The sequence below is a fragment of the Ailuropoda melanoleuca genome, chromosome 5 (genome assembly GCF_002007445.2).
Source record: "Ailuropoda melanoleuca isolate Jingjing chromosome 5, ASM200744v2, whole genome shotgun sequence".
In the NCBI taxonomy this organism is placed as follows: domain Eukaryota; kingdom Metazoa; phylum Chordata; class Mammalia; order Carnivora; family Ursidae; genus Ailuropoda; species Ailuropoda melanoleuca.
The window spans coordinates 64,204,606-64,218,508 of NC_048222.1; the positions used below are offsets into that span (position 1 = coordinate 64,204,606).

At 54.0% G+C, this 13,903-nt stretch overlaps 1 protein-coding gene across 2 annotated transcripts; it reads right to left on the reverse strand.

Moving 5' to 3' along the window:
* Window positions 1-1,826: 1,826 nt before the first annotated feature.
* IVD (isovaleryl-CoA dehydrogenase) lies at window positions 1,827-12,244 on the reverse strand. 2 transcript variants are annotated; one of them, XM_002913222.4, is made up of 12 exons: window positions 12,019-12,241; window positions 10,788-10,877; window positions 10,480-10,531; window positions 8,356-8,525; window positions 7,843-7,936; window positions 7,486-7,622; window positions 5,923-6,019; window positions 4,333-4,426; window positions 3,754-3,835; window positions 3,108-3,212; window positions 2,959-3,031; window positions 1,827-2,299 (listed from the first exon to the last, which is right to left on the reverse strand). In XM_002913222.4, exons 1-12 carry the CDS (start codon window positions 12,169-12,171, stop codon window positions 2,166-2,168), a joined length of 1,281 nt encoding a protein of 426 aa, XP_002913268.3. In that variant the 5' UTR covers window positions 12,172-12,241; the 3' UTR covers window positions 1,827-2,165. The 2 variants fall into 2 exon arrangements, with proteins under 2 accessions (XP_002913268.3, XP_034517045.1); XM_034661154.1 differs by lacking the exons at window positions 1,827-2,299; window positions 2,959-3,031; window positions 3,108-3,212 and adding an exon at window positions 3,219-3,656 and having other exon boundaries at window positions 12,019-12,244.
* Window positions 12,245-13,903: the final 1,659 nt, after the last annotated feature.

A 13,903-nucleotide genomic window follows, 5' to 3' on the forward strand; every position in this document is an offset into this window, starting at 1 on the left:
TAGTTACAGAATGCGTGGAAACCAGAACCCCCCCCAAAAGAACCAAAGTGATGTGCGCCTTGCTCTTCCATTCACGGCTCAGGCTACACTCTCTTACTTATTTTTGGCTTTACTTTAAAATATACCTTTTCTATTTCATATATAGCATCAGAACAATCACATTCTCCCCGAGTTGGTGGTAGGGCTCCGTAACGCACGCGGACTGGAGGAAACGTTCCATCCTGTCACGTTCTGAGTGTCTCTAGGCTGCTTGTTCCAGCAACACGTTAGACCCAGCAAGACCACTATTTTGGCCACGTTCATCTCCAACAGAGCAGGGGGCAGGCTGGGGGAGTAAAGGGACAGTGCAGCAAGCCCTGGGTTTCTCCCTCAGGACATAACTGGGCTGGGATTGGTAAGGAGCTAACAACACCTATCTCAGGCATCAGGCTGGAACAGCACTTGTCCACTGGCCACGACCAAAAGTCAGAAAGGCACCCCTGGGCCCAGATCCAAGAAAAGCAGTTCTTTTAGGGAGTTTACATACAGTGGAACAACCCAAACCCATTCCACTCTTAGCTGTGCGGTGGGGCTCCAGGCCCACATTCTCATTTCTGCTGGTCTGGATTCTAGCTCCAGTTCTGACCTTGGGAAAACCAAATTGTCGTGATCTTTTCAGATTGTGTTTATTTGAGAGAGAGTGTGTGAGCAGGTGGAAGAGCAGAAGGGGAGGGAAGGGGAGGGGAAAGAATCTCCAGCAGACTTGTGCTGAGCGTGGAACCCCACATGGGGCTCAGCCAAATGACCCTGAGATCATGACCTGAGTCGAAACCAAGAAACCAAGAGTCCGAAGCTTAATCGACTGAACCACCCAGGTGCCCCTTAGTCTTAAAAACCATGGGGATGGTGTCCAGAAATGTATAAGCTTCCTTCTGGCTCTAAGACTTTTACCTCTCTGGACTCCCTCCTTCCTTTAAAAACCACTGGGAGATCTGGGGAAGGGAGGCTGAAACCTCTTCTGTCCTCAAGGCAGATGCCATCTCTTTGTTCCCCATAACCAATGCTTAGGCAGGAGTGCAGGAGTGGGACCTGGATTAGCTCCTCTCCAAGGACACGGGGCTAGGGCCAGGTAGGAGGCAGTAACAAGTGGATTGCTTTCCCCCAAAAAACACCAGTTTGGAAGCAGATGGGTTTGCTTCCTAATGCTTAATATAAAATGGCAGTGGCCGTGGAGCTGTTGTAACAAAACTAGCATAGGGCATCCAGAGAAATGTACGCAGGCAGCCTTGGCTGAAGTTGAGCTGCCAGCCAGGCCTGCTGCCCAGTCAGCTGTAGGCTGTCATCCGGCCAGGACTGGATGGTGGCGGTGGCAGAGCAGGGCTGAAGGGCTCAGAGGTGCTGTCACGGAGGCTGGCGCCGAGCCGATCCCTCACAAGACGCTGACCTCTGCCGCACGGCGGAGTCTGGGTGGCCCAGGTGTTCTGAGATGCCTCTTCCTGGAGCTCCACCCCAACCCTAACAGGTGAAGGTCTGGGGGAATGGAGGGACTGCTGCCGAGCGGGTGCCTGCTCATAAGCTACTGGGAGCTGATGCCTCTAGAAATCGGCAGAAACAGAGGCTAGTTTGGGGTTTTTTTTCCCCTAGAAAGAAGAGGCTGCCAGGTTCAAATACATGTAGAAGGGCAATGCTTCTGGTGTACTGGGCTCCCTGCCAGAGGCATAGCCCTCCTCCCCTCCAAAAAAGAGGTGGCTGCCTGCCCGCCCCCAAGTGCAAACCCAGGGAGGTGGAGGGCTCGGACTTTAGAGTCACCAAAGCCTTCCCAGCAAGCCCCAGAAAAGCCAGTATGCTTCCTGCTGAGTCCATTTTAATCCACAGAACACTTTTCAGGTCGGCCCTCCACCCACCACAACCCTCACTGATGTCCTGCAGCATCCTCAGACCAGAAGGTGTGACTAGGAATGCCTCTCCCTTTCCCCCGCTCCTGTCTTCAACTTGCGGCATCCGGGCAGGCGGGCCGGCGGGTGGGCCCGGGCTCTGAGGCCCGCTGCGCGGGTCAGCCGTGGTAGACACCTCACGCAGAGGCCAGGGCCTGACGCAAGTGCAGCTGAGCAGTGGGAGAGCTGCCGTAGCTCTACTTCCAAAGAAAGGCCTCTAGGTGCTGACAAAGGGGGCGAAGGGTCTTGGGGTTAGTGGAAGTCCGCGTTGAAGGCTCTGCCAATGATCAGCCGCCTCACCTCACTGGTCCCAGCCCCGATCTCATAGAGCTTGGCGTCTCGCAGAAAGCGGCCCATGGGAAAGTCGTTGATGTAGCCATTGGCACCTGCAGTCAGGGTTTGGGCGGGGAAGAAAGGACAATAGGAGGTGATGGGCAGTGAGGAAAGCAAACAGAGAGCCAAGTATCCAGAAACAGGCCAGAGGAGGAGAGACTGAAGAAAGAGAAGCAGCAAATGGTGATGAAAGGGGAGGCTGTGGAGAGACCCTGGCTGCGGGAGCGGGGACGAGGGGCTGGCAGGCCACCCATATTGCTGAGGACACCAGGCAAAGATGGGGACCGCCGCCGGCAGACCCTGGGAAGGGGAACAAGAAGGTACTGCAGAAGATTCACTGGGGTAAGTCATTTGCACAGGTCACAAGGCCAGTCGGTCGGGGGGCTAGGGTTCAAACCCAGGCCTTCTGGCCCAACTCCGGGCCCTTAAGCCCTGTGCGGCACTGACACGGCCGTCCTGCCTCTGAGGCATCCCTCCCTCGCCATTCCCCAGTGTTCACAGAACCAGGCCAGAAGTGCGAGGGGGAGGCATTGCTGACATTATGAGCAACTCGTGGCCTCTGGCAGTTTTCTCATTTGCTTTAACATGTCTTCCTAGTAACTGGGGCAGAAGGAGCCTAAAGGTGCCAGCGTAGCTGCAGTGAGCTGCAGTGCAGAGTGAGGCGTGGAGAGGAACTTTCTGTGGCTGGGAGCAGGCAGTGGGGGCCACTCACCGAAGCACTGAATGCCATCCAGGGCAACCTGTGTGGCGCACTCAGCCGAGTAAAGAATCACCCCCGCGCAGTCCTGTGGGAGGGGGCTCTGGGTCAGTGGGGCCCTAGCAGGGCCCTGCGGGGAGGGAGCCCCAAAAGCCGGCCCTTACCTTGGCAGTGCAGTGGCCCTGATCGCAGGCCTTGGCGACGTTGTAGACATACTGCCGACAGGCCATGAGGCGGGTGTACATGTCGGCCATTTTCCCCTGCATCAGCTGGGCACAAGGGGAGGCCACAAGTCAACATGCTGGAGCCGCGCTCCTCTGCCACTCCCCCTAGTCACCCAAAGTGCGTCCGCGGTAGCCACCTGATAGCCAGGCCCAGGGATGCCGGGGCAGAAGGGAGATTGCACTTGCCTAGGATGACAGAGATGCCCAGAGAGCTGCTGCCACACTGTGGACCCGCACGCTGACGGGGCCCTCCACCGGCCACTACACCCACAGACGTCCTGCAGTGGCTTCACGCAGGAGGCGTGACCAGAAATGCTGCTCCCTTCCCCACAGCCTGTCTACAACCTGCACCCTTCACCATCCAGCCTTACAAGGTCTAGTTCATTCATCTTGAGTAGCAAGTGGGCAGACATGTGAGCCACTCGCTGACAGGTTCCCAAGCCAGGCAGCATGCTGAAGGAGCCCGCGTTCCAAGCCTCCAGACTCATTCTGGTGGTGAAAGATAGGGAATGCCCCGTTTGCTCATTTGTTAAAGACAGTCTGGACCCTGTGAAAAAGTGCATTTCGGCAAAAGCATTGCACTCACCTGGAAGTGGCCAATCTTCTGGCCAAAGGCTTCCCTTGTGTGTAGGTAGGGAATGGTGTGGTCGAGGACGGCCTGCATGAGCCTGCCAGGAAAGAGAAAGACACTGGGGAGGCGCCTCGCTGTACCCCCACTGCCAGCGGGGGTGGCAGAATGCCAACGTTGGAAGGCCTGGGGGGAGACGGCTTGGCAAGACAAGGAACGGGAGTCCCAAGGAGGAGAGAAGGAGCATGAAGACTCTGATCACCCTCGCCAGTCACTGCACCGACTGCCCAGGACTTGTGCTCCTTTCCCTGGCAGCGGGTGGAGGGGCAGGACCCCTGTGCAGACACGCCTCAGAGCCTCGGTGTCCTGCTTCATCCTCAGTAATTATGTACTATTGCACCTCAGGCCTTCTGTCTGTTATCTGATAAAATAGTTCCCTTCACCGTGAAGAAAGTACATGTGGGAGTACTTGTCTCCCAGAAAGAAGGTACATCTTCCAGGAGGCAGTTCCCATTGGTCCCCCGCCACGGGGAAGGCTGTGACGTCACAACCTGCCAAGGAGGCCAAAAGCCCAGCTCCCCCGAGCCTCACACTCACCCAAGGGGCCCACCAGCCAGCACCAGCCGCTCCAGGTCCAGCCCACTCATCAGCACGTAGACGCCCTTACTTAGATGGCCCAGGATGTTGACAGCTGCCGGGAAAAGTGCCAGTCAGGGGGAAGGGGGCTGTCCACAGCCTCCTCACTTTTATAAAAGCTGCCACCTTTGGTACCGTGGCTTTCACACAGGCCTTAGAATGTCACCTGACCTCTGACCTTCAACTAGGGTTCCGAGTGAGAGAAAAGGATGGAATTTTGTGCTTCCAGTTAGATGTAGAGTTTGCTACGGGGCATCTGGGAGGCTCAGTCAGTTAAACGTCTGCCTTGGGCTCAGGTCACGATCTCGTGCTCCCTGTTCAGCGGGGAGTCTGCTTCTCCCTCTCCCTCCCCACTCCTCCGCTCGTGCTCTCTCTCAAATAAATAAATAAAATCTTAAAAAAAAAAAAAGAAGTAGAGTTTGCTAGAGGGACCCACCTCCACCAATCCGCTCACACACACACACACACACACACACACACACACACACCCCATCCACAAGACAAGACACAAAGGCCCCATCTTCAGGCATTCCCTTTCTCTTCCTCGACTGCTTTGGATGGGAAAGAAAAGCTAATTTGGTCTAGAAGCCATCCAACCCCTCCCTAGTTCTTTTTACCCATACCCATAAAGGCAACTGAGAATTACTCTGTCCCCCTCTGTTGAGTCTGCTCTCTGCCCAGTATCACCAGCCCCACCCCTGACCAGAGTGGTCTCTGGAAGGGTCTCTGTGTAAGAGATGGGTCATTCAGTGCTAGTTACCGAACCTGCTGGGCACCTCCCCACCCTGGAAGCCAGGGCACTGGATGGCCTTGGGAGGTGTGGGCAGGAAACTCAGTACAGCGTGGACCACTGACCCACCGAATGATGGCGGTTGTTTCCTGCTGACAAAGAAGGATCTGCTCTGATCCCGCCTCCTGAGATGCTCCTTGTAACCGAAGCACACTGTTCTGGGGTCCCGGGTCATGGGGGAGAGGGGTGGTCTATGGCTGAGGCACAGAGCAAATCTGGCTGGTCAGCAAAACTACACCCTTGGTCTAATTCACATGTGATGGGTATGCTGGCTCTCCCACGACGTGTCACGTTTCTAGTTACACTTCAGGGGCAAAAATACTCAAATTGAATTCCCTTGTCTTCACTGAGTCTGGCTTCCATCAGTTTATCTGAATGGTTTTTTTAGCACCATTAATGACTCCCTCAAGTGGGCTCTTCAGAGAAATGCAAAAACAAGGAAGTCTGGAGGCCATGAGAGGGTGAGGGCACGTCCCCCCCTCCACCCCAAGTACTGGCATACCACCTCAGGCCCAGTGTATTAGTCACATAGGAAATTGCTCCCTTCATGGCAGCCACAGGCAGGCACGCAGCTCTGGCCGGGGGGAGAGCTGCCCGGCAGCCACATGTATGGGCGCATGGGCAAGCGCGGTAGAGACAGGCCCACCATCTAGACACATGTCGTCAGTAAGCTAACAATGGTGAGCTTCTCTTACCCAGAGATGGGCTTTCGCAGCTTAGGAAAGGGTCAGACAGGGGCTGGCCCATTCTCAGAGACTCACCGGGAACCTTGCAGTCTTCAAAGATTAGCTCACAGGTGTTAGAGCCCCTCATCCCCAGCTTGTCCAGCTTCTTGGAGGTGCTGAAGCCAGGCATACCCTATACAGGGAAGAAAAGTGAACCTGATTACAGACCAGTCCCCAAGGGGGGCTAGTAAAAGGCAGACCCTTGGGAAATGCCCACTTTCCCATCTAGGTCCCGAATTTGCACAACACACTGCACCCTCCTCCCGGGGCCCCCACTCTGTGTGACCGCTCCACTCCTAGAAGCTCCAGCCCTCCGCCCCACTGTCCTCTGCCACTAGGTGCGTTCTCCCCACTTCTCGTGGGAGCAGGTCTTTCTCAAGAACTGCACTCCTGGGCAGCCTCTGACCTTTGCTGGCTTTGTTTCCTCTCCTCAGGGGAAAGAACTTCCAAGACCCTCTCTCCAGGTAACTCAATTCCTTTGCTGCTGTCCCTCTGCCATCTGTAGTGGAGTCCCACCCAGGATCAAGTCAGCCGTCTAAGGGCTTGGGCCTGGCTAACCAGAGGCACCGTGCATTGCCCAGTGACTGGCAGGCGGTGCACACGGGCAGGCTAATGAGAGTGCCACCACGTGACTGTGAGACTTCCAATCTCGGCCAGGCCGTTTGTTAGTTATTTGTTTGTTTGTTTGACAAAGAGAGAGACAGCCAGCGAGAGAGGGAACACAAGCAGGGGGAGTGGGAGAGGAAGAAGCAGGCTCCCAGCGGAGTGGGGAGCCTGATGCGGGGCTCGATCCCAGGACCCCGGGATCACGCCCTGAGCCGAAGGCAGACGCTTAACGACTGAGCCACCCAGGCGCCCCATCTGCCAGGCCCTTTGGACTACTCACTTTTCTTCCCTCCAGTCTTAGTCCGTCCCCTCTCTCTATGGGGGTATTGCAAACCTTTATGACACCCAATTCTTGGAATTCTCGCCCAGCTCCCCGACCCCCATGGTTCCCAGCCCTCAGATCTCACAGTCGTGAGTCAGATGGCTTCTCCACCATCGCCTGTAACCCAGGCCTACCCTTCCCACAGCTCACCGCTGGGTTTGGCTCACTTGCTCCCACACACCTCCATTTCTCCCTCTCCTATTTTCCTTTCTCTCTACCAAATAATTCGCTCAGTTTTCTCCCACTCTTTAAAACAAACGCAAATGTCCGCCTTTTCATTTCAACTCCTGCTCCGTCTCCCCCTTGCTTCGCTGCGGCCTTCATCCACCGGCCCCCCCTTCTGCCCCCCGCATTCCTGTTCACACCGTGGTCTCCACAGCCACTCTCCCCGAGGCCACCTAGTGACATTCCAGTTGTCAGATCCAGCTGCCTCCTTCTAGTCCTCATCTTCCTGCATTTCTCTGTGTGGCTCCACCACACTCAGACCTGACTCATCCTTCTCGGGCTCCCACTTGGCTACCCTCCCTTCAGTCGGCTCCCCTACCTCCTCCCACCTCCGGGAGCCTTGGCAGAGCACATGCTGACGATGTCCGCAACCCGCAGATGAGAGCCATCTCTGGTAATGACCTCAGGAGACAAAAGGCTCCCAGCATGCACTGCCCTCCACTCACCTTCTCCACGATAAAGGCCGTGATGCCCCTAGAGGCTGGCACAGCAGCCGGATCTGTCTTGGCGTAGATAATAAGGATGTCAGCATCAGGGCCATTGGTGATCCAGAACTTGTTCCCATTCAGGATGTAGTGATCGCCTAAGGACAAGAAGTTGGTACTTACTCAAGCCATGTTGGCCTTGTCCCAACCAGTCAGTTTGGGGACCTGCTGCTGAGCAGAAAGCTGCCCTGCTGGGAAACAGTTCTGGAAACCTGGCAGAGGCCACCCCCAATGACTGCTCCCTCACCCTGAGAAAGGCTGTCCCCCTGTCCATTTCAGCTCCCATTCCAGAAGCTCCCAAGTCAAGAGGAGCCTCACCTTTCTTTTCCGCTTTTAGCTTCATGGAGACCACATCAGAGCCAGCACTGGGCTCACTCATGGCCAGGGCTCCGATGTACTCCCCACTGATCAGCTGCAAGGGAAACCACAAGGGCTGGTTATGACTTCAGAAGTCCCTACGGGAGCTGACGACATTGCTTCTCACCTCCTCACATGTCACCCCTTCAGACTTCTCTCAGACCAGGTATCGGTAAAGTCCTGGAAGAAAAGCCCACTATCTCCCTAAGACTGAAAAAAGCTCCCGTTTCCCGTTCCCTTTGCAAGGGAAGCGGGTCCTAGTCCATTTCCTCAAATGCTCTGCAAATGATGTCCAGCGACCAACTCAGGAGTTCTGGTCCTATTTTTATTTCTTTTGACTGAATTATTTTAAAGCAAATCCCTGACCCTTCCTACGTGTACCTGGTTGAGGGTGGCATGCTGTAGCCAGCAAGTCTGCTGGCCCTTGCCAACCCAGGAGGGTGCCTCAGGGTTTCTCCCGCCCCATCTCCTCACCTTGGGGAGGTACTTTTCCTTCTGGGCCTCATTTCCATTGCGCACAATTTGGTTGAGGCAGAGGTTGGAGTGAGCACCGTAACTGAGCCCCACGGCTCCAGAAGCTCGGGATATCTCCTCCATCACCAGCACTTGCTCCAGGTAGCCCAGGCCAGAGCCGCCATACTGAACTGGGAGTGGAGGCGGGCAGCGGAGGGGAAAAGGCAGCCCAGATTACATTGGGACATTCACAGGAATGTTTATTGGCAGCAAAGAAACACCCTCGCAGCTCCTATTCCAGGTCACCCCCCAGCAAGGTCGACAGGCTGACGCTGCTGCGGGCCCTGCTTTCCAAGCTCACAGAACTGGCTTTGCTGCCTCTGGCGAGCTGACGTGTGGTTCAGAAAACGGTCATTGCAACGCCTGCGTTATCCCGGACAGACCTCTTACAGCCTGAGCACCCAGTGTTCAGAAAGCCACAGAAGTGCACGGGCAGATGAATAAATGAAAGGGGACCTGGAGTTAACCAAGAAACACAAAGGCGGGGTTTGGGGGAGTCAGAGTACTAAGAACAGACACCAAGCGAAGGACAGCGCATGCGAAAGGCCTGAGGAAGGTGAGATTTTCATAGCATAGTGACTGGACCTGACGAAGCACAGCTATCAAATCAACAGGTTATTTGATACGACGTCATATGTCAAGTATGTCTTTAAAAAGGTAAAAAAAAAAAAAAAAGGCAAGACTAGTAATGGGACAGGAGTGCCACAGATAGAGAATTTCAGAGCTCCTCACCAAAAATTGTGGCTTTTCCTTGGCAACAGATCCAAAATCAAAGTGTCTGAATCATCTGGTACTACCACCTCCCACCCCCACCTTGCTCTCTGGGTAAACCCTGGTAAGACTCTGCACACGGGCGCGTCTGGCTGGCTCAGTCAGTAGAACATGTGACTCTTGATCTCGGGATTAAGAGTTCAAGCCCCACGATGGGTAAAGAGGTTATTAAAAAAAAAAAAATTCAAAACAAAACAAAATAAAACAAGGCTTTATACATGTTTACTCTGACCAAGAAGTCAGGCTCATCCTAGGCTCTAGGGAAAGGTTAGCTCAACCCTTACAACTCTAGGAAGGTAAGCCCACACAGGTGGGTGACACTGGATAGCAGCCACCAGGACAACCAGGTGGAAACCAGAACTCACCAGAACTGGCTTTCCTTGGGGGCTCATAAACCCCCAAAACACAGTGTGGTCTGGGAGTTCCCAGTGGCATTCCCCCTATCACTTTCCATCAGGATGGTCTACATTTTTAAGTCTTTCCATTTTATCATGACTCTGGAAGCAGCTCGAATCCCAGGAACCGTCTCCAAGTGGTGAGGGAAGTCATAAGAACACTGAGTTCCAGAACTCTGTTCTAATACATGAGGCAGTGGGGACTGTCCAGACTTCGGCAGGTGAGGCCACAGGCTTATTTCTTTACTAGGCACTGCAAGCCAGGCTGGGCCTCTCCTTCAGGGGCCAACATTCAAACCAAAGCCACCAGTTCTGTGCCCTCGCCGCCTGGAAACAAGTAGTAAGACCCATAGAGGACAGTGGGCAGGCCCAGGGAGAGCCTATTAAATGCATCATCTGGCCACCTCACGTGGAGGCTCAGGCATCTGAACCCCCCCATACCACCCCCATACCACCATCTGCTCTCAAGTGAGCTCCCAGGCCAGCTGTGGGGAGAGGACACAGGCAGTCCCCACAGGGACAGACCTGTCCTGAGTGGTCCTGCCTAGATGCCACTAATAGGGCAGAACTTTGGGATTAGGGGAGATGGTAAGACTGAAGTGCAAGGCAGCTGCATGATACTGGGGTTTTCTAAACTCCCCAAATCAGCTGGGGGAGCTTATTAAACATGCAGAGTTCAAGAGTCTAAGTGATTCTCACCCAGTGAACCACACTGGCCTCATCCCTTTGCCTTCTGGATGTTATTGCTTAAATAGTGTATTCTTCTCTGGGCTGACAGTCAGTGGGTGTTTTCTCAGGTCCAAGAGGAAGTCTTGGGTTTCTCTGAGCACAATCTCTCCCCTCCTTTCCTGTTTCTTTTGGAAACAGTGTTAAAGGGCATGCAAGAAAAGTTCTCATTAGGGAAGGAAACTATACTCACCAGGGGCGGTAATACCTAAGACCCCCAGGTTTCCCAGCTGCTTCCAAAACTCCTGCCAACAGAAAGGAGTGAGTGCAATGAGCTGTGAGAAGGCAGCCAGTCACAGGTGTCTGGCACATCTGGAACGAGACCCAAATGCTTCACACAAAGGGACTGCACTGTTAGGGAGGTTTTATTTACCAGAAGACCGTGAGCTCTTCCCAGCACCAGTACAATTCCCAACCCAGCCTAGCCCAGCCCCCAAACTGCCCCTTGCTGCACTCGGTCCCACCCCCACGAGACCCCCCAGCACGGGCATTATGACTCACTCGAAGGTTCTTGAACTCATTGATATGATCAATCTCCTGGGCCTGGGGGGCTAGATGCTCCTGAAGAAACTTAGCCATGGTCTGGCGAAGCTAGAGGGAGAGAGGTAGACAGATGTCACTGAAACAGCCCCTCACTGCCACTAAGAACAGCATCTCCAATCCTGAGGACACATTCAGGAAAACAGGCGACAAGTAACCCCACCAAACGGCGTCAGACTGAAACTTAGAGGACACACGAGTTTATACTTCCTCGGAGATGATCTCCATCTCTTTTAAGGTCCTCAGCCTGGACAGCTTGGGTATTTTTAAAATGTCACTCCCATACATAAAATCATTCCATGGCTTTACATTGTACTTAGAAGTTAAGCTTCTTACTCAGGCCTATAAGGCCCTGCATGAGCGGACCCCTACTGACTCTTCCAGCCTTTTCCAGTACCTTTCTGACCACCTCCCCCACTCACTGTGCTCCAGCGATACCCTCTTCAGTTTTTGGCACATGCCAGGCTTTCTGTCCCTGAGACTTTGGTTACAACGGATTATTCAAAGAGATTAGAAACTTTTGGCAGTTAAGTTTGAGAGCTAGGATTGAACCCTTTCTGTGGGAGATGAGTCAAAGCTCTGTCTACTGACTGCAAACCCAAATGCGTTTTGGAGTTCCTGAGGCTCGGGCACTTGCTGAACAGCCAGGAGAATCAGGTTCCTGGGGAACTCTGTGCCAACATCCAAGTGAACACAGTCTCCTTCCAGGAAGGCTCTGGTTCAGCCTCACCTGTAACTCCCTTTCAGGTTACTGTTCAACTTCGTGCTTGGACGTAAGGGGTTGAAGAATGTATAGCAGATTATACAATGAACTTCAAAGCCCCCGAGGTGTGTATTCGAAAAAGATTCCCTGGTGATGATGATTAGGCAGGCTTGAGAACCAGTCTTAGGACAGTGTTCGGGTGTAAGCAGACCTCACACAGATGTTTTTGCCACATGCCGGTGGCCCTGCCAATCCACCAAAACACCATCAGCCTCCCAGGAGGCTTCCTGTCTTCGACTCCTTACCTAACTCGGCAGCTAGGCTTTGCTGTTTCCACAGAGGGGAGGCTGAGGCCCGCGCCCGCCCCCCGCGCTGCCACTGCCGCGGCTGCGTGGGCGCCGGGCAGACGAGCGTCTGGGCGACCTCCGAGCGGGGCGGTGCGGCCTGGCCAGCAGGCTTTGGCGCCCGGAAGGGGATGAAGCTCCCTACCTGCTTCTGCTCCTCGCTTAGCCCGTTGATCGCATCGTCCACGGGCAAAAGGGAGTGGGCCCGCTGGGACACGAGGCTGGCGAGCGGCGCCCGCGGCGCCCGCAGCCTCCAACTCGCCGCGCGCAGTCCCAGAAGCCAAGCCGAAGTCGCCATCACGGCCTTGCACCGGGAGCGAGAGCGGGAGCCCGAGCAGCCGCTGAAGCGCCAGCCCCAGCACCAGCGGCGACGGCCCGCCCCATGGGCTCCACCAATCCCGGGCCTCGCTGCCGCCCCCCACCCAATCGGAGAGGGGGTGGGTCTCCAGCAGCCGATCATCCTCCGCGGCTTGATCACAGCACGAGCCAATCAGCGGTGACGGGTTGACCGTGAGCACCCGCGCGGGGCAAGGTTGGGGCGGCGGGGCTGGACCTGCTTTGCGGGAGTCATCCCTTGGTGGAGACTTTATTTAAGTAGAAAAGCGAGAACGGCGTCTTCGGAGTCGAGGATTAGCATCTCCCCAGCGTTGAAGAAGCAGTCCGTAACTACAGAAGTCTATCTCTGCGGCAAAGGAAGTGTTAAAACGGTCTGGCCAAACTCTCCAGATGCCCAGGGCTTGAAAATAAATTGTTAAAGCCAATCTGGGATCTCCAGGATTGGGCAAGTAGCGCTGGTTCTGATGTGCACATTGTTAGAAGCCTGTAAAATTTGCTTTATTATGTAACAGGGCTTGGTGATTTTGGAGTTTTATGCAGAAGAGTGACTGTCTTCCAAATTATTTAATGTACAAGGAGAACATCAGGACTTTTTAAGGGGCGCCTGGGTGGCACAGCGGTTAAGCGTCTGCCTTGGGCTCAGGGCGTGATCCCGGCGTGGTGGGATTGAGCCCCACATCAGGCTCTTCCGCTGTGAGCCTGCTTCTTCCTCTCCCACTCCCCCTGCTTGTGTTCCCTCTCTCGCTGGCTGTCTCTGTCTCTGTCTCTGTTGAATAAATAAAATCTTTAAAAAAAAAAAAAAGGACTTTTTAAAAACAGGGTTGGGGGTGGGCGGGTGTGAAGATACAGAAAAGGAAGAGTAGTGTGTTACGAGTATTAAAAAGAAGGGCACAGAGCCATAGGGGAGCCACTTAAGGCTCTGAATCAGTAAACCAAGACTTTACTACCTAACTGTAGTTTCACTGCCCCAGAAATGTAACCTCTAATCACTCAACATGGGAATTTCCTATCAGCACTGGGAAATTTATTGATATACACCGGCCTTGTGTTCCACTTAAGATAGACCTTGCCTGAAACAATCAGTTCTTTGCTCGTTATTTCCTTTTTCTGTTTCTTTGCCACCTTTAAAAACCTTTCCTTTTCTGCACCTCCTTGGAGCTCCCCCCTACTTGCTAGGTGGGATGCTGCCTGATTCATGAATTGATTAATAAAGCCAATTAGATCTTCAGATTTACTCTGTTTTGTTTTTTAATGAGGAATAAAGGAGATTGCCTACTTGGTGACAATGATTTGTTTCTTCTTACAGCACCCCATTAGTCCATGGTCTGAAACACAGCTAAGACAAAAGCCAGGCTTTGTGAGCTTGTCCAGACTAAAATGCTTTGTCACCCCACTGCTTCACATATGATGGGTCTCCCCTAAGTGGAGAAAAGGCTTCCCCTCTAAACCCCAAATAGAGGTTCTCCTTCTAGCCCCCAAGCAGGGTCTTGGCCCCTACCTCACCCTGTTTTCAAGAGCCACAGCTCAGCCAAAGGGGTAAGAACGTCTCTCCGCAAGACTTCAGGCCACCAACACAGGGAGAGCCAAGATTCCAGACTTCAAGGAGGTAGTTAATAGTGTCTTCAGCTCCTCTGAAAGTCAAAACAAAGACTGAAAAAGTCCAATAGATTTGCCCACAGGCGAGTCATTGGTGA